Source organism: Parasteatoda tepidariorum, chromosome 5 (assembly GCF_982258835.1).
Source record: "Parasteatoda tepidariorum strain Cologne lab strain chromosome 5, Ptep-v5.0, whole genome shotgun sequence".
NCBI lineage: Eukaryota > Metazoa > Arthropoda > Arachnida > Araneae > Theridiidae > Parasteatoda > Parasteatoda tepidariorum.
The window spans coordinates 26618680-26645218 of NC_141759.1; the positions used below are offsets into that span (position 1 = coordinate 26618680).

Consider the following 26539-nt stretch of genomic DNA (forward strand, 5'->3'; position numbering starts at 1 on the left):
TCATTAATAACCAGTTCCAAAGCTCCATTAACGCAGACAGGACCAATTATTCCCCCTTTTACAAATTTTATATCTATTAATTTGTTTTCTAAAACATTTTTGTACAGATTAATGAAACCGTAAAAACCTAACCAATGTGTCAAATAAATAAATCATTTGTATTATTTCCCCCCATCGCTGATTAAACTTCATTAATCCCGCGCCCGCGGAAAATTTTAAAAACTATGAAATCGTTCTCTAATCTTTTATCCGTTCCGTACATCCACTCGTTTTGTGATTTCATGCCCGGGGCAACAAACTTCCCATAGAAGTAGAACGCCCTGAGCGGATCGGACTGAAGAACTTAGAAAAAACTAGAAAAGTATACTCATACTCATATGTGTTGGTTATCTTAGCATCAGCCCTGCTAGGGGCTCCAACTAATTCATCTGAGTGGAAATAAATAATAAGTCGCCGAAGCGCAACTGAGAGGTGAAAGTTGGGGTTCAGTATCTTTTACTGAGAGAAAATTAAAATGAAGTAGTGAGATTGAACAAACAAGTTTGAGAGAGAGAGGAGGTTTTGTGACAGACTGCCTCGCCTCCCTTCGAGGTATTACCCCCGAGCTTCTCAGGTGCACAGTAGCCACATAGCCCCAGGGAAAAGGAGAAATACATAATAAATGCGCAAAATTATTTACAAGTATTTACAGCTATTTACAAAATTTACGGGACAAAACTCCGTCGGATAGGAAAAAGGCGGTTGCCGGGCTATATTTTATGTTGTCTTTGATGAGCTCAAAATCAAAATTTTTAAAGTAATTGCACGTATGACAAGAGAGTGCATCTCTGAAGAAACTTGCACATAGTTCAACTATGTGCTCATCTATTTTGTTGATTTTTAACTCTCGTCTTAGATCTTTCATTCTCATGGATCTGGGGGCTCCTGTGATATATCTGAGGAATTTATTTTGAGTAATCTCCAGTTTCTTTTTTTGACTAACAGTGGTTGTGCTCCATGCAGGGGTTGCGTAGCTGATGATCGGTCGAATACATTGGAGGTATAGGGTTCGTTTTGTTTTGAGTGATAGTTTTGAATTATAGTTTAATATTGGTTTCAGAGATTTATAGGCTCCTTGCGCTCTGCTAAGAATATTTTCAATATGGGTATTCCAGTTTAAAGAACTAGTAAGAGTGACGCCTAGGTAGGTGGCCTTTCGAACTAGTGGTATTGCATCATTGAAAAGAGTAATATTTGGATAAATGACTTTCTTTTTACTTGATTTCCTAATAATTAGTAGTGAAGATTTAGTGGTGTTGATGGCTACCTTCCATTTTGTGCACCAGTCTTCGATATGAGGTATGATATTACTGAGATTAGTAACCGACTTCTTAGGATTTATTGATCTGCTCATAAGTGATGTATCATCTGCGTAGAAGGCTGAGGTGATGTTTCTCATATTATTAAAATTTGGAAAGTCTTCTGAATAAATTAGGTAGAGCACAGGGCCGAGAATTGAACCTTGCGGAACTCCTGCTTTAATGTTTCTAGCGGAAGAAAATGCTGTATTGATCTTAATATGAAAAGTTCTGTTTGTCAGATAATTATTAATTAGTAGTATTAGATCTTTGGGGATATTGAAATTTATGAGCTTGTATACGAGGCCCTGATGCCAGACTCGGTCAAAGGCTTTGGCCACATCCAACATCAGGAGCGCTGTTGTTTCTTTTTTGAATAATTCTCACTAGTTGTTTAGTGGTGGATAAGTGTTCTAGAAAACCGAATTGTTCATCCGGGATAAAACTGAGATGGGGCTTTAGTCTGTTGAGGATTATCTTCTCAAAAATTGACTATAAAAGTTGAAAAATTATTATATTTTCATAATTTTTATTTTAAAAAATATATTGGTACAATTTTACATGATAATAGATTAAAACTTCAAAATAGATTAACCCTTAAATGGGCCATTTATTTCTAATAAAGTTAATTAAAGTAATTTTGGAATTGAAATAATTATAAGAATAGCAATTGATATAAGAAGAAAAAAAACAATTCAGTTTTAAAAAAGATGCCATTTTTTGGGTGGTCCATTAAATTTTTGGTGATCCATATTTAACACGACCTATTAGGAACTTATTGACTTTTATTTTTCGTTATTTATAAAATAAATTTCATAAATTCTACAATCTTCAAAAAGAATCAAGCATTTTATATTTTTTATACGTTTTCTTAAACTAACAAATGGCTACCACTTTCATTCCAACGCACTTCAAGAAAGCTGAAGTTATTAACAAATGGAAACCAAAATTTAAAGTAGTAAAAAAGTTCACCATAGACTTTAAAAGTTGGTGGTAAGTCTACTTACCACGGCTTTAGAAAGGGTTAATAGATCAAAAATAGATTAAAACTTCATGAAATCGAAACAATTATTTATTTTTAAAGTTAATTTTCTTTTGCACTTTGAATGTCTGATGTTTAACAACTAACATTTTCTTGAATTATGACATTTTTTTTATTTCCTTGTCCACTTTTTATGGAATCAGATTTTTGAAACTTGATATGGTAGGAAAATTAACTCCTACATTTAATTTGATGATTTATTTAAACGAAAATCTAATTTCACATTAGTGAACTTTTTGTTTTGGATATACTTGGATTGAAGTAGTATTGAGAGTGCCTGTCCGCGAAGCCGACAATTAACCCTTTCATTTGTGGTGATGCCCTTAGGTGACAGGACTAGGGCACTAATGGTTTTGGATAAAGCTTATGCATTATTGAAATCTGTATATCAGCCATTTACGGACTTTTTCACATTCATCTGATAGGAGTTTGAGTATGTATACTAAAATCAATATTAACCTACTTGAACCATGCTCAAAGAAGGAACCAACCCGAGTATTACTACAAAAAGGTGAAGACACTGTTCGTTCTCTTTCCAGGGCAAACAGCGTAATAGTCTACACAGATGGTTCCTCTGATATTGACTGTAACAGAGGTGGTGCTGACATCTCCATCACTTACCCCTCAGGAAATGACGTCAAACTCAAAATACCCACTGGCCAAATTGCTTCGAACTTCACCACCGAATTAATCGCTATTAAAGAGGCTCTTGCCTATTGTCGCTCCCATTCTCTAAAAGACTCAATAAAAGAAATTGTGATTTTTTTCAGGCTCAAAATCAGCACTCGAAGCCATACATAACCGTAATACATCAATAACGCTAGATATTAATACCCTTCTTCATTTACTAAATATCCGTTGCACTCTCCAGTGGATCCCAGCTCAGCAGCTCTAGTTCGACGTAAACTAACAACAACAACCAGCATTTTAGCAAGGCAACAATCCCCGATTTAAATTGCCCAAGAAACCTCTCCTCTACAATAGCTAGGCTACGTACTAGACATTTCAAGGGCATGAAGATCTTACGCATTCATATATAATTCTATCCCATCTGCAAGTACTGCCCTCATTTGCAAACTCCAGACCATGTTTTTGACTGCCAGGCCATTATTGGCTCCCTCTTTCAACTTGGAGCACCTCCCATCGAAATTCTCCATGGCCATCGGGTTCCAGAACTTGCAAATCTTGTTATCAAGACTTTTGGACGACTCTAATCTTTGCACTAGCATACACACGACAAAACAACAGGAGTTTGAGTAGAATTGCCAAGGCAAAATATGAAGGCCAACTTCTGAATTGATGACTAAATTAACGCCTACTTTTAATTTGATGACTAAATTAACGCCTACTTTTAATTAGATGATTTATTTAAGCGAAAATCTAATTTAACGCTAGTGATCTTTTTGATAAATCGTTCGTTCGTTGTAGTGGAACTGGGCGTCTGAGGCCGTACGGCCCTTTTCCCATTCATCTTGAAGTTAAACTTAGAGACATACATGACAAAATTAAAGTTTGGGGAGTAAATGGAGTTCTTGAGAAAAGAAAAATGGCACTTTGCCATTATTAGGCAATAATATTAGGCATTATTAATTAATAAAAATGTACATGAAAAAGGTAAAATTAAAGTACAATGGGAATATAAACACTAATGAATATTTACAGTATTTACGGTTTGGAAATACATACAAAAGGGGGGCGAGTTAAAGGATTGTGAAATGGATTAGTTTACCCCTGATCATACCCCGAGGGGTTGCTCTTTCACATGGATAAGCTGAATCTGCGTGTGAATAACTCAGTGAGTGTTTGTGTTGAGTTTTGAAAATTGTATTAAAAAAAAAATTCCGTTCTTGCCTATTCTGTAGAGAGAAAGTCCAATCTCGATGTAAAAGCCATGGCAACGAAAAAGCCAAAATCTAAGTTCTGTTTAGTTTTGATACTTATAGCCAGTGGCCCTTATCCCCCCTAAGCTCTTGGGCGCGTTCATCCCCCCCTCAAAAAATTTGTTAACTTCCCCCTTCCATGTTAGCTTGTTCGAAATAGTGCTACGTTGCTTCTTTTATTTATGTACTTAAAAAAAAATTCTCTCGTCTAAATTCCCCCCCCCCAAACTATTCGTTTTATTTAGTGTAAAAATTCCCCCCCCCCCAAACTTTAAGTGGGCGCATTGTGCGCCCACCTTTCCCCCTGATGGGGGCCCCTGCTTATAGCGCATTGGTGGTAATTCGTTTTTGAAGTCTATTTTTCTTCTTCTTTTTTCTCTCTCTTTTTTTTCGTTTTGAACTCTAGAGCTCTCGTCTATAATACTCTAGAGTTCAATTATTACTCATAGTACATCTATACATGCTTAACAAAAATATTGATTAATTGTAATTTGCTGAAAAAAATATGAATAATAATTGGATAAAGCAGTTGAATTTTTTACATCCATTAAAAAAATTAAAACAAAGTGTTTTTTTCCCTTTCCGAACAGCAAAATTTAAAGGGAAATGTTTAGTGACGCCATCTGTTGGACCTTATAACAGATCCTGGTGTACGAAATTAATGCTACCAGCCAAGGATAAAATAAACGCAAAATTATGTAAATATCGAAATTCCTCATCTTAGCAACAAAATTAAAAATTTTTTTGTTTTCATACCATGCATTCTTTTCGCTCATAAAGGAGAAAAAATTTTCATAAAATGCTGAAAAACTACGAAGAATTTCATCAATACGGTGATATTTTTTGTTTGACAACATTACTTAAAATTTACTTGCGATTAAGTTCGCATTTTACTGTACATTTAATGAAGAAATCAGTATTTTTTAACATAAAATATTGAATTAATGTCATCATTCATCGTTTTTAAATGCCAATAACTCAACTACAAAAATTTAGAGATTGGATTTCACTGTAATAAAATTATGTAACGCGAACATTAGTAACACGAAGAATTATGAGTTTTTATTTAATATTTTATCTGAGATAAAAGCTTTTCTTACGTTATTTTGACATATTATAAGAATTAAATAACGTCCCACTTAGGTTATTAAAATCATACAACTATACTGCGTACTACGATATACATTGATTATTAAAAATCATCACTTATCATAAAAATGACTACTCAGTATAACGATTAATTATTTTAATTAACTACACTAAAAATTGATGATACAGATTAATTTTACTATAAACTAATTATATCGATTAATTTTACTAAAAAACCAATTATATCGATCATTTATTAATTTACCTAAGCGATAAATTTATATAATTTTTAGATAAACTAAAACGATTAATCGATATAAAATATCGATTAGCACTATTCTATATCGAATTAGTCACAGTCACTGTTACTTTTGGGTCCCAGTAGCAGTAGTAACAATGACTGAGGAGTAGCAGTTTTGCCCACCTCTATAGATATAGAATGGAATCAGCTTGTTATATTTACTCGTTCTGTATAATGAAATTCATACCCAGGGTAATTAATTTCTCTGAAGTAAAACTCCCCGAGTTTTAGTTTTTACAAGCCGACAGGATATTTCATTATAATTTATTTTTTTTAATTATATTTACTTTAAAATTTAAAACATATATTGGTAAGGTTTTTAAAAAGTAAAATTATTGTATTGGAATACAATCAAAAATGCCCGATAGCGGGAAAATAATTTCTTTTTTTCTTTTGCTTTTTGAATATCTATTATCTGTTGTTTAATGGCTAAAATTTTCTTGAATTAAGATTATTTTTCCACTTATGATGTCATATGTTCAATACTTTATATGCTAGAAAAATTAACGCCTACTTTCTTCTGCATGCTTTATTTACACGAAAATATCCCATTACGCTGATGAACTCAGTTTAATTCAGAATAAGCTTATTTATAAATCATCTAGATTGACTTCTTCATGAAAAATAGGCGTTTCTTTAAAAACAGTAGTTCAAAGATTAAAAGTGGAAGGAAAGAATGTTTTTTAAACCAAAAATTTAATTTTTTATATTATAGCCTTATAAGTTCTGTACATCCATAAGTTAAACCTACTTCCATACTTCAAAAATTTAATTTATCCTCCACTAAAATAAAAAGAAAACTGTTTGATTAGAATTATCAATTAAAAATTCTGCACTCAATTATACTTTGTTTACTTCAAGAAAGTCCGCTTACAAATGCAAACTCAAACTTCTCCGATTTGAAGTATGCTACAGGACGTGACAAACTATACTTTAACCCTTACCTTTTATATATATATATATATATATATATATATATATATATATATATATATATATATATATATATATATATATATATATATATATAGTTCAAAATGAAGATATAACAAAGGAAAATTACAGACATGTGAAAAAAAGAAGGAAAAGATAGAATAATAATAATAAAAAAAATAACAAACAACTGGGGGAAAAATAATTATTAAAATTCGAAAAAAAGGGATAAATTTTTTTAAAAAAATCCGGAAAATAAAAGATTTAATCCTTTCATCAGCCCACACGATTATATCGCAAAAAGAGCGCTTTCTAATATTGTATCAATATAGACAAAGCAAAGTATCATATCAATACAATAGTGTGAGGAGCACTAAAATTTTTACAAAAATTACAACAAATAAAATAGAACATAATAAGTAAAAATAACACTTGAATACAGAATATAAAATGTAAAGCGAAAACAGAATTAAACATAATCTATAAAGCAAGTAGCGAATTCAAATGAACGAACATGAACGGGAAGTTCATTATTAATGATCTTCTTAATATTAAATTTTAACAATAACTTTTATCGCTCCTATTATCGGAAAACTTTATATTTAAATTGATCCTTTGTTAAAAAAAAAGTGGTGGACCAAATTTTTAATTAGATTATTTTGGAAATTTTTTTGAATTTGTGATTTTTACATTGTTTTGATTCTCGCGACGAAAGGGAATTTGAATTTTCAAATTATTTATACAATCACAGTTAAACGTCCTTCTGCGTAGTGACCTCCTCTATTTACAGCAAATTATGGGAGGTATGGAATCTCTTCCATAGACTTGGTATTTTTTCCATAGACCATCAAATCATACTTCTCCTAGCGACCGGCAAGATTAAAATAAGGAACAAAAAAAAATCATCAAAAAATTATTAAGTAGATTCAAATGTATTCAAAATATTTGTGGGAGGCTCTTATTTGGAGAGCTCTTTTTGACGAAACAGAACGACAAGCTCATGTTGCGGTCAGAGTGCACTAGGGACGATATTATCGAAGATTTATTTTTCGAGCTGAAAGCTAAATTAGAGAAACAATTAGCATGGAAAAAACTTAACATATCAAACAAACACTTTCCAATTTTTTATTAAAGTTAAATAATATTTATGATATAAATTAAATAACAGCTAAGACAAAAAAACGTAATTGTTTATTGATTTAAAAATAGTTCTCTTATTCATAATTGAAAAATTTGTTTTCACTCATAATTATATCAGTATGGATCATTTTTATCGACGCTGAGTTTTGTACATCGATCTGGTTTTCATTACGCCTACACGAGTGGAATTTCTGCTCCAAGGAAATGACACTGAGTAAAATAAAAATCACTTGCAAAAATCAAGTACGTTCTATAGCATTTTGAAATCAATGGAGATAACCCCTAAGAACGGCCAACCTCCATTAACGAGAATTTTACTGTGGATCAGAGAGTGGTCGCTCCCGAGAGGTTGAATCGTATATCCAATTTTTCGCACCATTATTAATTAGACTATAAATATTTAATTCTTTATAGCGCAACTTGATTTCGTTTCATAATTTTCGAACCCTCTTTTTTTGTTTTCCCCATTGAAACTGCTCGCATTCATCAATTTTTAATACGCACTGATGCAACTATTCGAGTTGGTGCCCCACTACCTTTACCAATTTTCATTGGAAATACATAAAGTGTAGCACCTGAAATTGGAATTTCACCAATATTGGCTACATTTTCTAATATAAACAATCTATGCCTTAGTACATAACCGTGGCAGGGTGAACTGGTGCTGGTACCTGGATCAATGGACGCGGTATCAGAGCCCACTCCTTTGATACTTCTATACTCCGTCATCCACTTACAAGCTTCTGGTGAGAATCCTGGAAAATGCAATGTTGAGGTGTCATCGCTTGTGGATCCGAGAAAAGCATCACGGTCGTTCCATTTGTGGCCCCAACCAGAGTTCAATAAAACTATAGTCCCATTCAAACACCTCTGTGTTGTGCGTTCCCAGTTCATGACATCCTCAACGGTAGCTACAGCATCAGGACTAAGTGATGCTTTTCTAGTTATGTCGATAACAGCTGCTTTCCCGAAGAAGGAACGGGCTGGTATCTCATCAACAGTAATTTCTCCTTTGACAAAATGTGCCGGAGCATCCATGTGCGTACCAGTGTGCGTGGGTAGGTTGAGAAATAATCATATTGAAGCCTAAAATAAAAATAAAATAATAAAATTGTATGATAGGTATTTTTTTATAACTGTCATTGAATAGCCGATCCAGTTTTGAGCTTACGACTATCAATATTTCAACTCCGAGGCCTTGTGAATTTGAACCAATCCAGAAGCCCGGGGGACTCCTGGATTAAGTATAGGAAGAAATGTGCCTTTGTACAGAACTTTTTGATTGAACTTTATCCGAGTTTTGTTTGGTTGGAGAAGGAAATCACGAAACCTCTCATGTATAGCATGACAGCAAGGGGCCTCTAAAACCCATTATCCGTCTACCACTGAGGATATTTTATTTTAGCAGAGTGGTCGGAGCAAACCGAAATTCAGAATTCTTATCGTCCAGCCATCGCTAGGGTTCAAACCTCATCGCTAGGGGCACCTCATTTGGAGGCGAGAGCTCAATCCACGGACCCACCATGGCATTATAGAAAATTTATGATAAAAGCAAATTTGTTAAGTAAACCATCCCTGTATATTCAACACCTGTTAAATAACAAGACAGAGATGCCAAATTGTCTCGCTTTGTAAGCAATCTTGCTCTTCAGTGGAATAAAAAATTTTTGTTTAGTAAATTTAAACATTTTTTCTACCAGAGCCTATAAAATCTAATAAAATAAGAATTGTTGCAATTATCTTGTGAAGAGTCTTTTAAAGAGAGGGCGAAATTCACAATAATTCGGCGAGTTTTGTTTGCAATTCTCTATCTCTTTTGCAGAAAATGAAACAATTGGCATTCCTGGCAGACATGCAAAATTAATTAGATCCCCTTTTTATTAGCTGATCACTTGATAAATCTCTTCGGAACGGACGAGTCATATATGCAATCGTGCAGACATGTGATGGAAAAAAATAAAAAGCGTTAGCTTACATGTGAACATAGCCAGTTTGACAAACTTATTTTTCTTTCACATATCCAGCATTTTTAACATATCCAATTTATTCAATTACTTAACAATATAATTTTCGTATTGAATTAAGTAGTGATGAATTAAATAAGTTGAACTATATTACTACCCCACCCACAAAAACCGGTAAAACTGGTTGTTTGGTTATCAGTTATATCATTTTTACTCTGAATGTCCAAGATATTAAGAGGACTATCAAAGTTTTGCCTACAAGTGATGAACTTGCTCGGGATTTAATGTATTTAGATGGAGAAAAGATTAATTTTTCAGCCATCACTTCACATTTATAAAAAATCTTGCTAATTTTATATGAAACATACAAATTAATTTGGTGTTACTAACATTAGCGGGCTTGCTTGCTCAATTATGGTAACCCTTTGTCAAATAGAAAAACAGATAGAGCAAATTAGAGAAGGATATCACGAAAAATACACCGAGGATTACGGCGGGATTTGAACCTGTTATTTTCGCACTAAACGGAACGATTGGTGGGCTTGGCGGATAAATTTTTTTTCATAATTGCAATTTTCAGTCAAATTTTTCATTTCCCGTGGGATTTAACGATATAAATGGAATAAGAAATACTGAAAACAGTTTTGAAAACAAAGAAATGAAGAGGAAGGCAGTGACTCCTAAGAAACTTAACTTAAAATACCACAAATATTCTAATGCTGTAAAATCATTACTAAATCGTGAACAGCTGAAGAAAATAGATATGATGATGCCTTTGGAACATTGTATTAGGTTAAAAGGAAGAGAAGCAAAGTTCTTTAAAGTTCAACGTTAGATAAACATATATTTCTACTTCTCAGGTAGAAAAAAAAATTCTGAAAGCAATATGCATTTATTTTATTTTATCATACTAATCATGAACTTAGATTGCGCAATCGCCTGAACGAGAATTTTTCTAATTCTCGAGTTTCTTAGGTATGAATCCTACTGCAGCAAATGGAATTATAGAACAAAATAAATAAAAAATAAAAAAAGAAACATTTTGGAGAGAAATTGGATCTAGTTTTCATGCTAACCTGTGATAAATTATCTGCCCAGTATTCAGTGACTAATTTAGATTTGTGAATAGTTTTCGATGCATTTTATTCTTTGAAAATTTGTTTCGTCAAATTTAAATACAGAAACTTTTAAAACTGAGTTTGGTCAATCCTTTTTTTGGTTATAAGTTAGTGTTCTTTTCTTAAACTTAAAATTTAAGCCTACAGGATAAAGTAAGAAAATAATTCTAAAAAATAAATACAATTTAAAATTATTTAATTTTTGACAAAGTTTAGATTTATGCTGTCTTCAGTTTGACCCATAATTGTGCAGTATAGTGTTAATTTCTTTTAAATTGTACATAGAACGTATGGACAGTAAGCATTATTATGTCCAGTGCTCGGAAAAACTACATTATTTTTGTAGTTTACTACAACTATTTTATTACAAATGTAGTTAACTACAGCTGCAACTACTTTTTTTTTAAATGTAGTGGCTACAAGCAACTTTTGAAATAGCAGCTACTTTACTACTTTAGGGAAGTGAACTTTCCCGGAGAACATAATTTACTACCATGTTCAAAATGGTTTTGAATAACAAATAAGGAATCATGATAAAATATTTATTCATGTTCACACGAGCCAGTTTGTAATCTAAAATATTTTTTTTTTCAATTTGTTAAGCAAACTTTAACATTTTACACAAAATAACATTTTATGATTTCTCCACAGCGAATATTTAATTTGAGAAATGTTAGGAAACTACAAAATATTATCAATTTTGTTTAGTGCTTAATGCTCTTTTATTTCTTCTAAGAAATTAGGTATATCGAAAATATGTTCCCTTCCTTTAAAATAACATATGCGTTACACGAGTATACATTCGCATGTGACCTAATTGATAAATTATCTATTATTCGTAATCGCTAGTTTAAATATTAGTTATACAATTTTCTAAACATACAATTTTTGATAACTCACAGTCACAGGGGCATTTTTAATTGCATCCATTGTTGGAAGCGTGAAAATTTGTTCCCATCAAATTCCATAAATTAATTGTGTTAGAACTCTGTTCCTTGACTAAATTAACATAAAAAGTAATTTTCTGGAATCTCTTCAAACTACATTCTTTTGTATCGCACTGCTCACAATACTACAAACTACAATAAAATTAGCGACTACAGTAGTTTTACTACTTGTAGTGCGCTGCTTCCGACCACTGATTATGCAGAGATGCCAACTGCTACGGACATGCCAATATAATTTAAAAAAACGGTAAAAAACTATCAATTAAATTTTGCTAATACTCGACTATTTTTGCTTTATAAAAGGCATAGCATGACATAAATGCATACCCTCCAACTGCTACGGAATTTCCGTAGTTTCAGAAATCTTCTTTTCAGACGGTAACAAAATTAATGTCTTAATATTTAAGAAAAATTAATTTTAGCGTAACTTGTCCACTATTACTTATAAAAGTGCAGGCCATATGGCTAGATTCTTAAGTTCTGATAAAAGTTTTATGAGAGATCCATTTGCTTTAAAAATTTCTACTTTGGTTCGCTATCACTAGAAAGAATTATTTTCAAAATCCTCATAAGTTGGAGGGTATGTAAATGCTATAAAGTGGTGAATTATATACGTGTACGAATTATTTAGAAGTAGTGGTGGATAAAAATCTATTTAATAAAGAATCACAATTCATAAGCTACCACTTTAAAATATTTATTTGCTGTTTGGAGCATGTTGGCATCCCTGATTATAGCATATAAAATTTTAATTGATATATTTCAATAAAAGTGGTGGTGATAATAATTATTAAAATTCCTATTATTATTAAAATTCCTTTTATTTATAGCATTATGTTTTAAATTATTTTCTTCTAAAGACGATAAAAACCATTTCACTTGCTTTTTACTTATTTTGTTATAAATATTTAAAAAGTTTTAACGGTTAGTAAAATGCCCAGTCTTGATTAAAATATGAACAATTATTGAAGCTTTCCTAACATAAAATAATATTCAAAAGAGCAACAAAACTACACTTCGTAACATATATTTTAAAAATTAAAAATATTTTATGAACTATTATTATTCAGGAATTATCTAAAGTCAGAATTTGAATTGGGGGTAAAATTACGTCGATTATGAAAAATTCGTAAGAAAGTCAATACTTACCATTTTGTTACCAAATTTTTGTTGGGGCCTTTAACCAAATTTTCAATTTTGTACTCATTAAATATTAGATAATATAACGCAGTTTCATGAAATACAAAAATCATATCAATTAACTTTTTGCTTTTAGTTAACTTTTTGCTTTCAGGCCTAGCATTAGTGAATGCTAGGCCTGAAAGCGAAAAGTTACATATCAAGAATGCAACGGGGGAAAAATTAAGCAGTTTATAAAAAGTTTGTACGAAAGCTGAAGACAATACTTACCATTTTGTTACCAAATCTTTGTTGGGGCCTTTAACTAATTTTTCAATTTTGTATTTGCTGAATACTGGATAACGCAGCGTAGTTTCATCAAATACATAAGTCATATCAATTAACGTTCTACTTTTACGCCTAGCATTAGTAAAATGTAAACTTAAAAATGTGAATAATAAGACATGAAACAATTTCATTTTAAAATCGAAATAGAATCTAAAAAATATTCGTGAATTATTTCAAAATCATGTATCTTTCTAGTAATGGTAAAAAAAAAAATTGTGGGTTTTCTTATATAAAAAGGAGTGAATTTTTTTATAACTTAAATCGCGAATGCTGATTGGAGAATAGTAATTATGATGAAGCATTACTGAAGTTGGAATACAACTGTGCAAACAAGTTATAAATAACGTATATCTTGTATCGTGATGTTAGGGTTAACAATCATGTATGGTATTAAGAAAAGTTTCAGGTAACACGGAAAAGTAGAAGAAAAAAACGTTTTCCAAATGAGTACATTACCTTTTGAATTCTCAAAGAAAATTCCAGTCATCTAACACATTCGCAACATCGTGACAAATAGATTTATCAGGTTTTGAATTTGAATTAATACTTTAGCATAATCGTTCCCTGCATATTATTGCGTCATTGATCTGTATGAACAGTATGCAGTCCTGGAATCTTTATCTTGTTTCACTGCGTTTCAACTCCCTTCCATGTTTATCAGTGCGAAATCTCTGCTAGAGTTGCCAACGCTAGCTTCAATCGTTCCCTGATCGCTATAAAAAGAATTTATCGCAATATTATTGATTAGGGAAATTTATTGTCAGTCGAAATTTTGAACATCAAGCTTTATTTAACTGGAGCTCAGTGCTAGTGACAATATGGAAATACAAGTTTCAATCGTTTCTTGACTACTGGCTTTAGCTTTTTTTTTTTAAATCAAATCAAATGCATTAATAGATGTCTTTAGTCACGGGTTAAAAAAGATTCTCCCCCCACAAAAAAAAATCCAGTTAGTTATAAGTAGTAGAATTATTTTTCATATTTATTTAAAAAAAATATTTCGATAATTGAACAAAAAATTTTATTTTCACAACAGGCGATCTACCTGTGTATTTAACTTCAGTGGCATTAAACGTTAAAAAAAAACATCAGTGCAGGATAAACCAGCGCAGTATATATTGTGATCAGGCTAGCATAAGCAGACCACGTCACCTGATTAATATTTTTAAGGTTATTGGTAACCATGCGTTTATTTTGTTTACTGTTATGCTTTTAAAACGGGTTTGTATAAAACTAAATAATTTTCAATCAAGGATAATTGAAATTAATGTTTTGAACAAAGAAGCAAAATTAATTGAAAAGGTAATTTTAATTTGTTGAAGAAAAAGTATTACATTAAAACGCCGATATAATTATTGACGTCAGAGATATTTAACTTTGGTAATAGTTACAATTTTAAGTAAGAAGTAAGCCATGCACTAAGAAGGAAAAATTATTGAAAAATGGAACTAATTCGTTCAAGAGAACATTAAAAATTGGTAAACTAATACTCATGTCAATGATGTTTAATTATTTTTGGAGATGGGTACTAATTGAAATAAAACCAAAAAAGCTAAATTGATGGAGTAAATGTACTTATTCGTTACGAGATACGGTAAAAATTCGCCATAATATTACTGACACCAATACTATGCATTTTTATAATAGATTTCTTACGGTCCCTCGAACAAATGCTACAAGTATAGGAGATAGTAGCTTGACTGTGATAAATCTTCGATATCATAGTTGCCTTGAAAAACAGCATTGTGCCAGATAAAACTGAATAATGCAGTTAACCTTTATTTAGCTAAAAAAATGATTTGAAAAATCTAATATCTTAAATCCATCGAGAAGGGCAACAAATAATCTATAAATATAATTCGTGGTAGTACAGTCGAACTCGTTTATAACGAGCACAAAGGGACCGTAACATGTACTCGTTAAATCCGAGTGCTCGTAATAAACTGGTGCTTAAGGCAGGTGCGCAACCAGAAGAGGGGGGGGGGCTTGGGAGGTCAAATGATTGGATTTACTTAAAATGTAATTAATACTTACTTACTCTAATTACATTAATTAATTTTATCGCGTTTTTTTTTATTTCGCGCACATTTCTTATCATTTTGAAAAAAAGATAAGAAAGAAAGACTAGAAGGATGAGAAAAAAGATTGCAAGACAGAAAAATATTGCTCGCTAAAACCGGGTCTTGCTCGTTAAAAGCGACTTCTGTTCCATAGACTTAACATTGATCCAACCAAATATTCTCGTTTCCCTTGGTAAATCCGAGTTCTCGTTAAATCCGAGCTCGTTATAAACGAGTTCTACTGTATAGGCAAACTACATCACCAAATTAATATTCCTAAGATTATGTGAAACCATCTTGATGATTTTCGTTTCGCTTTCAAAACGTGTTTTTATCAAACTTAATAATTAAAAATCGACGGTAATGGAAATAAAAACAAATTGTACTGAAAAGCAAAATTAATGGAGTAATGGAACTATTTCGTTATGGGGTACCGTATAAGTCGTCATACTATTGTAGACAGCAATGGTGCATAACTTTGGTAATGAGCACTACATCATGGTAATTGGAGCAGTTTTAACAGGTTCCATATATATATATATATATATATATATATATATATATATATACAATTTGTATATGGCTAAAGCTTGATAATAAAAGGTAAAACAAAACAAATAAAAGAGTTAAAATGCGCCACAAAACTTGAGCTTCCAAAGTTTATTTTGAAATCATTTCGACTAGTTATAAACATAATGCTATTCATCGAAATAATTTTTACAGCACTTAAAAATGCAACCGCCATAGGTGAAAAATGCGGTATTATTGATAACTAAATAGTACCAGTATTTGTTTAAAATAATACAAAAAAATAAGCTTGTTACATTGATTTTAATTATTAAAATGGTAACAAAATATTAAAGAAAAAAAACTATTTTTAAATAAACTGAAACCTCTTCAATTAAAATAAGTTTTCAGTAACATTAAGCAATAATAATTTGTGGAAATAATTTAAAAAAATAAAGTTGTAAATTTAATTGTTTTCAATGCAACTTTGAAATACTTTTTACTTTAGATTTAAATATTTTTTGAAAAATCACTTAGTAATTAAAATGTATCTTTCGCTTCTTCTAAACGTTGTTACCATAAGCTAATTAAAGCAACTGTTTGAAGATAATAAAGTAAGTCATAATCAGCAAAAACAGACTTCTTTAAGATATTCATTCAAAACAAAATTCATTCAAAAGTAAATTGACCTTTCATTTTTTTAAAAAATAAAAAAAATGTAGGAAAACATTGAAAAAATTTGCCATTTAAATTATGAATTAAGATATTAGTAAAATTACGTTATGTTATATTAACTACTTAAATTTACTTCGACGTTGTTTTAAAAGTGAAAAATATTCTGCCAATTTATAAACCTTAATATTGTCAACAATATCTTTTTCTGCTTTGAATAAAAGCAGTGAATTTAGGCGTTCAGTGGTCATTGTTGTTCGAAAATAGTTTTGAATCAATTTCACATTGCTGAAAATTCTTTCATTTGTCTCAACTGTCATTGGTGCAGTTAACGCTAATAGATTTAACAATAAAAACTTATGAAAGCATTTTTAATACAAAACTGCGAATTGAATTTTTACATAATTACAAAATTATTAAGTTCTTTTATTACTAATTAACTTAAACAAATGAAAAACTGTTAATTTTAGTAAAAAAGATAATATAAAAACAGTAAATAATTAAATACACAAGAAATACGCCAACCCCGCTTAAAGAAATACCATCGGTTCCAGCCAAATTTATGCAATTTAAGCGGGTTATTCGATTAAAAGGGCAGTGCAATATCCAATCCAAAATTCTGAATTTTTACGAAATTTTACTTTTTAATGGTATTTGATGCATAGTATAGCATTTTGATTAAATAAGCTCAGTTTTATGTTCAATAAACAATTATAATTAAAACTGTATTCGTTAGTATCATAAAATATAAATGTCATTTAAAGTTGCATAAAAATAAATCAATATTAGTGAAAACTATAAAGTAGGTACTAAAATATTAATTGATCCCTTCCGAAAAATCTATAATTGAAGAGTTTTTAATACCCGTTGAATTCATCAAAACTAGATATTCCCTTTTAGTGCTCTACTAAAAATTTCATGACTTGTGTGTATTCCTTTCAAACACATTCAGAATTTCTTTTACTTATTTATTTTTTTTAATCTTCGAAATTTGAGAAATTCTGAATTAATACTCTATTTAAATTAATGCGCTATTTTAGTTAAGGGTTTTCTGAAATTTATTACTTCTAAGATTCATTGTTTTGCTTTTTTCCGATTAATTTAAATCATTCCTTTTTGCTCTCAACTCAAAGTTATTCAATGGGTTAAGCAATTATTCTATTTAAGATAAAGACACTCTATACACTAGTGTGTTAGGTTTCTGAAACTTTTTTCTTATCAAAGTTAATAGTGCATCAAGAGGGGATCACAAGACAAATCACTCTATTCCTTTTTTTACATTTTAAATTATGTGTTTGTGAAGTAAGTCAAAGAGGGGTAAAAACCCATTCGTTTACTTCAATGTATGAAACTGGCAGCAAGATTTGATTAACTTTTCAACTTTACCCCAAACACCTACTAATGAATAAGAAGTCCCTATTGAAGTGACCACCTATTGTATCTTTATCTTAACTGAAAGTACCACTCAGTTAAGATACCAGTTAAGATACTCAGTCAGTACCACTTCTCTATGCAATTAGGCGGGGGTTCCATTAAATTTTATTCGTATAAGCGGGTTATTCAATTATCCGACATGCGATTAAGTGGGGACGACTGTACAACAAAATAACTAAAAAGAATTATTTATCAAAAAAAAAACTGAAACTTTTTTATTTTTAAACATGCTAAATTTTCAATAAAATAAGCATTAGTGCATTTTTGTTCATAAAGGATTGCAGTTTGGACTTATAAAAACAAAGCCTACGAAGAAATATCGAATTTGATATTTGAAATTTCAATTAAATAAGATCTATTAAAAATAATTTCAGCTGAAAAAATCTAAAAAAAAAAAATACTATTTCAAACTAAGTTTCAAACACAAAATAAAAAGCTTAGTAAAAAGCAAAAAACGGAAAAAGAATTCCAATTTTCAGAATTCAAATGTGATTTATCTTTTTCTATCCCTAGCTCCTACTAATGAATATAAATAACATAACATTTTTAATTGCTCTTTTTTCTTCCTTTTAATTATTTTACTGCACAAAAAAGATTAAAAAAATAATTCTATCTGCTTCATAAAAATCAATTTTTACCCGAAATAATTTAATTGGAAAATAATAACACATTTAATGCAATTTGATTAAACTTAATATTTAAACAATAAGACTACAAATAATAAATATGTATTCATAAAAAAAAAACTATACTTACATTCAAAACTTAGGCTACGGTAGATTGGATGATCGTTGGCTTGTGAGCGGATTTTCTATTTTATTCAATAACTAGCTGTACCCTGCGTGCGTTGCAACGCTTTCAATTTGAATTTTATATTTAAGTGTGTAAATGACATTTGCGATTATGATTTGAAATGCAAATTTTATTTAATGGTGAAAAAAACCAGTGATAGTCTCAGCAGTTAATTCTCTAGGACAGGGGTAGGCAACGCGGAGCCCGCGGGCGCCATGGCGCCCCCGATCGATTTTTAATGCGCCCTCGCTGAACTAATGTAAATGTATGATAGCCAGAGCGATTTACTTAACTCTTGTCAAACGGCGATATACAGCAAGTAGTCAGTTGAGTTTAGGATTGTGCATGATTATCTGTAAAATATGCGCCCTCGGTGATTTTCAAATTTAGTATTGCGCCCTTAAGTACAAACAGGTTGCCGACCCCTGCTCTAGGATATCATTAGTGCATTTTCAAACAGACATGTATGGTGATGCACACGGAGCATGAAACATATTTTGGATAATGATCTGAAATAAGACTGGATCTATGGTGACATCAAGAATTTCTGCTGATATCTGATCAGTTTGGCATGGTGGTTTTTTTTTTCAAAAAGCCAAATCAGAATGTGTGCCTGTGGCAATCCTCTTTTTATACCCAACAATAGAGTACACCCAACACCGTGTCTCTCTAAGAACATGACGCTTCACAATGAAATCAAGTAAAGATTATCATTTTTGTTTGAACACACGTGCTGTAATATCATGACGATCCGATGATGATTGTCCTGGTAACAAAAGATCTCTAATTTCAACCCAAGCAGAATTGCACGTAAATGTAATAAATAAATCTAGGAGCCCATATGCGAGAACATATGTCATTGCATCCTGTGAGTATTCATACATGTGCCTTGGAGTCCAAGGCACATGTATGAATACTCAGACATGTATGAATACTACATTTGCAGGGAGCCCAAGTTGGACTCCCTGCAAATGTAGTCGGCGATATAATCATTTTTCCCACATCATTAGGATTATCGTTACCATCATTAATTATTGCATCCCGTAAATGAATGTATTCTTCTGAAGCTAATTTGGTTTGATTTAATTTAATATACAGTAGGCGTTCAGTTTAAATTTTCGCATACATATCGACAATGTATTGATGAACTAATTGGGTATAATATGAAAAAAACACAACTACTTCGATTTAGTAGGAACAACATATGACGCAATGATAAACGAATGGAATTTAGTTGTTGTTTATTTAGTTATTGTTATTAGTAGTTGTTGTTATTTGTTTTAGTTGTTGTTGTTTATTTAGTTGTATTTAGTTTCAATAACTTTTCTTTATAATGCAATAAAATCTGACGAGCAGCTATTTAAACGATCGAACACTTCGTTTGTTTATTTATGGCTTGAAGTTAGGCTCGCAGAAAATGCCGTTCATGGGTTAAATTTAGTAGGAACAACACAACCTGTGACGTAGGCTATATTATACCCAATTGTCGACATTATAAAATATGATTATCAGCGTTTTGGCAATCATTAATCTATATGCATAAAAACTTATTGCACTTGCTTTCTTATTGGTTTTCTCGGCTGTTTGCGGACTTCTTAATTTTATGTTAAAATAATATCCCTCCTCTCCTCACCAAAATAAAATAGGATATTGCAATGCATCATATGATCGATAAGTTTCTGAGAACTCTTTGAACGTCACGATTTCTGCGATGAAGAACTGTATCGCGGGAGGTAAATTCTTCGTCAACTATAACAATAGCCACTTCATCCAATGTTGGCGCATTGTATTTTTCTTTGTGGTGGCCTACAGGTGTTTTTTCAGCTCTAATAACAACTTTGTAAATATCGAATGACATTTAGTTAAGGGCAATTGTGAACAGCCTAATTAACTGATTATGTTGATCGAAAATTTTTTGTAATACGGTAACAATTTTTCGTTTAGTGCCATTGTTTACCTGACAACGTTGATTGACTTGATCATTTGTGTTATCCATGAAATAAATTTGTAGAAATTTATGATCTGCGTTAGGCATTGAAAGAAGTGATCCTGCAAGATGATAAATTTGGCCTTGCACTTTGAATGCTGGGATGTAATTCTCTTTCACGATACGTGTAGCACCGAATAAAGTAATTTAGAAACACGAATTGTACCGGCGTATATGCGCCAAAAAATGTTTCGATTGGTTTGTTTGACCTGATACGAAGGTTGATAATGTCTCGGCAGGCGACGTAAAATCTTGTAGTTTCAGTATGCCTCTAGAACAGCAAATTTCAGCTGTTTCATTTTTAAATTTGAGAGCATTACAAAACATACATAATTGATATATTTCTCCGATGATGACACTTGGGGGAAGACTATAGTTTGTTGTCGGATCATAGTGAAATGTACTGAAATTCAAATCAGAGTATTGGCAGCGTCTGAATAGCGAAATGCGTTCTCGGTCGGTTCTCATTCTTGCTTCCCGTTGCTCTGATGTTTCCGACGAACGGGCTTGTGTAGTTCGTAGTTGATTTGTTGACAGTCTTCTTTCCTGTTGCTCAGACGTTTCTAAGGAACGGGCAAAATCATTCTGTTCTCGATTAGTTTCAAGTCTTTTTCCCGTTGCTCCGATGTTTCTGAAACACGGGTAGTTCTCTTTTTGCGCGCTTGAGATGTCGACCGACTAAGAGCGATTTGCTTAGGCGGCATATTTTTGCAAATATTCTTTCTGACAAAGAAAAAGAAATGTAAAAGTTGACAGTGGTCGCAAATTTGCTAAATCGAAATATCACATACATATTTTAAATAATAAAAAGAGCAATAAAAATGAGATGAATAAGAAATATGAAAATTATAAGATTTAGAACAAAAATCAATTTTATAAATGAAAGAAATAAAATGGATGAATTCGAAAACTTTGCATAAATAAACAAACAAACTAATAGTTTTCAAATGACAACTGTCACAGCACTGGAATCTTCGAAAACTATATTTAATTGTGCTAACCTAAAATTACGTACTAAATATACATATTTCTGAAAACGTGCAATTTGAATGACATTTGCTTTTGTCTTTATATTTATTAAACAGTTTTCACAGTACTGAATCCGTGATTCGCGATCGCAACGAACTATAGGGGGCGTTGTTGTATGAGACGCATACCTGCGATTTCTATATGAACCGTCATTCAGTTACTCTGGAGACGGCGTTAATGTAGCGTGTAGCATTGCAACGTTATTTCTTTAATGTGGCTTATTAAATTTAAAAAAGAAAAATGCTTGATCTTCTTTCTTGTACAACCGAAAACAAAATGGTATTTCTTTTTATTAGAGAAGGAACATCCAAAACACATCGGAAAAATATTTGTACATTAATAGAAAAAAATATGTATATTCTTAAAAGAGTTAAAACCTAATGCCCGAGAAATAGTATTACTAAATTTAATGATATAACATGAAAGGCCCATTTAAACTTTACATTCTATAGTTTTAAGAATCATATTAGTCATCATATCAATCATCAAAAATTAAAATGAACAAAAAGTATACATAAGCCTCATAATTTTATGAAATTTAATTTTGTAAACAACGTTTTTTGACAACAATTTTTATCAAAAAATTTCAAGTTTCAATAAAAATCATTATTTAGAAACTAAGAAACGTAAAATAAAGAATGCTGACGAAACAAAAAAAAAAAAAAAAAAAAAAACAATTCTTTTTTGTCGCCATTTTTAGTGCTATGAATATTCGTCTTTGGGATTTGCCAAAAACAAAACAAGATGCAATTTTATTTTTTCAGGAGGGAAATATTTTACCGAAAAAACGAAAATGTACCAATTCCCACAACATAAAACTTTATCTTGGTAAACGTACGTTTTGGAAATGTTATTTCATTTGGAATCTTATTCATCAGAGTTCATATGGCGATATGATTGTTTTGAATCTATGCTAAACTCTATATCGGCTCATTTTCCACCGAAATCCGATTAACTATTTTGATTTTAAATAAAGTGTTTTATTTTATGAATTGTCGCAAAAATTTTAAGTGTAGATTGGCGGCACTTAAAAACCGCCAAATCTGTAGCGGCGGTGGCGTTAATACGTAAGTACCGAATTTTTATTCCATACTTTTCTGAATCATATTATTTCAAACATTGGAATATACAAGAAGTATACATAAACACATAATGTTATACCATTTAATTTTTCAAAAGTATTTTGAGAACAATTTTTATCAAAAAATTATAAACTAAAAAACGGAAAATAAAGAATTCTTAGGATAAAAAAAACGATTTTAAGAATTCTTAACATTGAAATAAAAACTTTCATATTGTTTCTTTTTTTATTATTCTTATAGTTCTTAATCAGACGTAAAAAACCATTCTGTAGAGAACCATCATCAAATGAAAATAAAAATATTTACAAGCAAATTTTTTATTGTAAAAATCATTGCACTTACCTGATTTATGATTCCCGGAGAATTCCAAAATGATAAGTTCCTTGTTTGAAAACTTTATTCTCAAATAATAGATATAGTTTATACCTTCATTACTTTTAGATAACATACTACACAGCAAAATTTTATAATTGGTATGAATTTGAATATGTAGCTAAAAACAGAATAGCTGAATTCTAGTTGAACTTATTCTTTCAAAATTAAAAAAAACTTACCAAGAAAACGATTTAAATTAATTAAGAATCAGCACAAATGGCACTATTTCAAGTAACTTGGATAATTTTTTATTGTTGTTTTCCGAATTATATGGATACAGAAATATATACTATTCTATAACGAAGAAGAATATGCTATAACTATTACAATTCTGTATGTTCTGAATTCATATTTATTCACTGGAATGACGAAAGCAATGTTGACTTCACTTTAATTCGTAATGAACTGAAGACAGAAGAAATGCATTTTACCTTAATACACACATCTGTAACAGTATCCGAAATCGGAAGTCATCAGTTGCAAGTTTGTTGATAATAGAAATAAAAAATTATTGAGGAATTTTTCTTCAAATGTTTGGCGTGTTCTGTTCCTGAAAGATTTACTAATATTTTGGAGATTTTTTTCAAGTTCTTCGGCCTTTTCCTTAGGGAAATTTTGTTTCTTATTTGCTGCTAAAAAATGGCGTCTGATTCAGTCAATGACTTTGATGAAACTAAATGAAAACGTGATAAATTAATGTCCGATATTTACAGGCTCCCGCTAGACGGCGTACTCGAGCGTTGCGATCGCGAATACGACCAACAATTAAGAAATCTATTCTCGTTGATTTTACTTGCTTGTGCTCACCTGACATAAAGAAACGCGCGAATTGAAAATTAAAGTATATGCAATTTACTTTAATTTACTTTTCTAAATGAATAGAGTTATAAGATAGAAAATATCACTGTTGTTATTTTCAAGATATTTGAAAATTGAATCGTTTATAGCAAAATTTAAAACAATGGCTAGCTTTTAACCAATCAGAAAATTCCATTTCGACTTTCACTGATATCGCTGGAACGGTTTATCGCAGAATGTTCTAATGTCGACAGAAACCTTCCTCGTGCTTTGAACTATCTGTATGCCAAGTTTCATAGCTTTCTGTCGGATGGTTTAGGAGTCTATAGAGGACAGACAGACAGACATACACACATTCACTTTTATATATATAGATAATATGAATTTATAAAATACGCTTTGAATAACTAAGTACCCGTACAAGACAGTTAAAGACAGGTCAGTGAAGTAATTGCTACCGCAGCTGCATGTGCGTGCATTGAGACCCTTCCTTCTCATTCTTAACGACATGGACAAAGATATTGTCTTTATTCTTAGAAAGAGTAAGAGAAAATATAGCTTAGGGCATTTCTAGCTAACCACTTTTAAAACACCGTCGATTTTTCAAGTTGACAGAAATATCCGGGGTTTTGTCTGCTGCTTCACAAGATCGGAGTCGCAGTACCATCCTTTTTTTGCGCCTCTTCATAGTGCCCGTAGCAGCTTGATCAAACAGAATTGCCACTTTTCCGTGAATATTCGGAATCCTAGAATTTCTTTATTTTCATTATATTTTTATTGAAATAATTAATGAATCCAAAATTGCAACATTTAATACTTTGAACTCGGTAACCATCCACAAATTGTGTGAAATGATTGAAGTGTCGATTCGATTGAAAATTTTATAAAGGTGAATTGAGGATCACATATATGTTAACTATTTTCCATAGAGAATATCAAATTTTGTTGTCATGATTGATTGTTCTAAAGATATGAATTGGTCCCTGAACACTTTGTTTTAGGTTAAAAAAATTTTAACTCAAATAACAATCCAATCATCATAGAATTTTAAAAGTTATGAACTGAAGGATAGTTAACAAATTAAATGTTTTTTTCTTTCCTTTTTTGGAGTCCTTTGGAGTTCGTAAAATTCTTCATAATAGAAAAATAGCTTTTACTAATTGAAAATATAAATTATTTAATAATTTGTGTTATTTAAACAGAATTTAACAATTTAAATAAGATATTTTAAATAATAAAGTATCCTATTAAATAGGTACTCCTATTTGTAATTTTTCCCTAATATTTTGAAAGAAAAAGAAAAAAAATAGGTTGCATTACCGGCACGATTATTTCATATAAAATTTATAACTCTTTAAAAAAAATCATGCAAGTTCATCACTTGTTTAAAAAAAATTTCTTAAATATCTAATAAAGAGTTAATATCTGAATTTTATGATACATTATTAGCTAACTAAAAATTAAGTTCACTAAAATTTTTTTAAATTTAAGAATGAGTCGTTGAAATAATAATACAAGAGAAATGGTTTTCGAGATTTTGGCTTGTAATGTCGGTCATCTTGCTTTGAATTATCATAAATGGTTACTCCTGGAGGAGAAAAAAAACTAAATTTAAAAACACATTTCACTACAAGATTTGCCGAGTCGGGTCTGGGATCGCGAAACGAGATTCAGATAACATTTAAATCCGTTTAAATCTCATCACCGATGAAATATCCGATAATGAAAGAATTTCGGCAAAGTCGGGATTTTGGCCTGAATTATCGGTCATCTTGCTTTGAATTATCATAAATGGTTACTCCTGGAGGAGAAAAAAAAACTAAATTTAAAAACACATTTCACTACAAGATTTGCCGAGTCGGGTCTGGGATCGCGAAACGAGATTCAGATAACATTTAAATCCGTTTAAATCTCATCACCGATGAAATATCCAATAATGAAAGAATTTCGGCAAAGTCGGGATTTTGGCCTGAATTATCGGTCATCTTGCTTTGAATTATCATAAATGGTTACTTTTGGAGGAGGAAAAAAAGCTGATATATACATATATATATATATATATATATATATATATATATATATATATATATATATATATATATATATATATATATATATATATATATATATATATATATATATATATATATATATATATATATTTCATTTTAGAAGTTCAAAAATAGCATATCTTTTTGATAACATGTCTTTCAATTTTGATAATTCTTTATTTATGAATAATTTTTTCTACTCCTTTTTAGAATCTAGTGTCTTCAGCTGATTTGAAGACCGATGCAGAAAAATTAACTCTGGATCGGCCTAAAGGCTAAAAGCTATAAGTATAGTACTGAATGGTAAAAAAAAGTATATCAGTATTAATTTAAAAAAATCAGTTTTAATATTTTTTGTTTATATGCAACTGTTGGGGATACTTACACCCTTATTTCAATGTTTGTTAACATTCCTAAATCAAAAATTTTGTAAAAATAAAAAAAAGAAGAAGGAAAAGAAATTCTGTTATAGACGAAACGCATAAAGAATTAAAGAAAAATTAACTTTTTGAACTTGTTAAGGTTACTTTTTAT

The 26539-nt window shown here is 30.8% G+C and overlaps 1 protein-coding gene across 1 annotated transcript in view; it reads left to right on the forward strand.

The window, feature by feature from the left end:
* The window catches only part of LOC107446773 (alpha-tocopherol transfer protein-like), a 61548-nt gene extending 35243 nt beyond the window's left edge, over positions 1-26305 (forward strand). Inside the window, exon 5 of the mRNA XM_087163565.1 lies at positions 26216-26305. Coding sequence (XP_087019691.1) covers positions 26216-26284 — 69 coding nt within the window. The 3' untranslated portion in view covers positions 26285-26305. The remainder of the gene's footprint in view (positions 1-26215) is intronic.
* Positions 26306-26539: the final 234 nt, after the last annotated feature.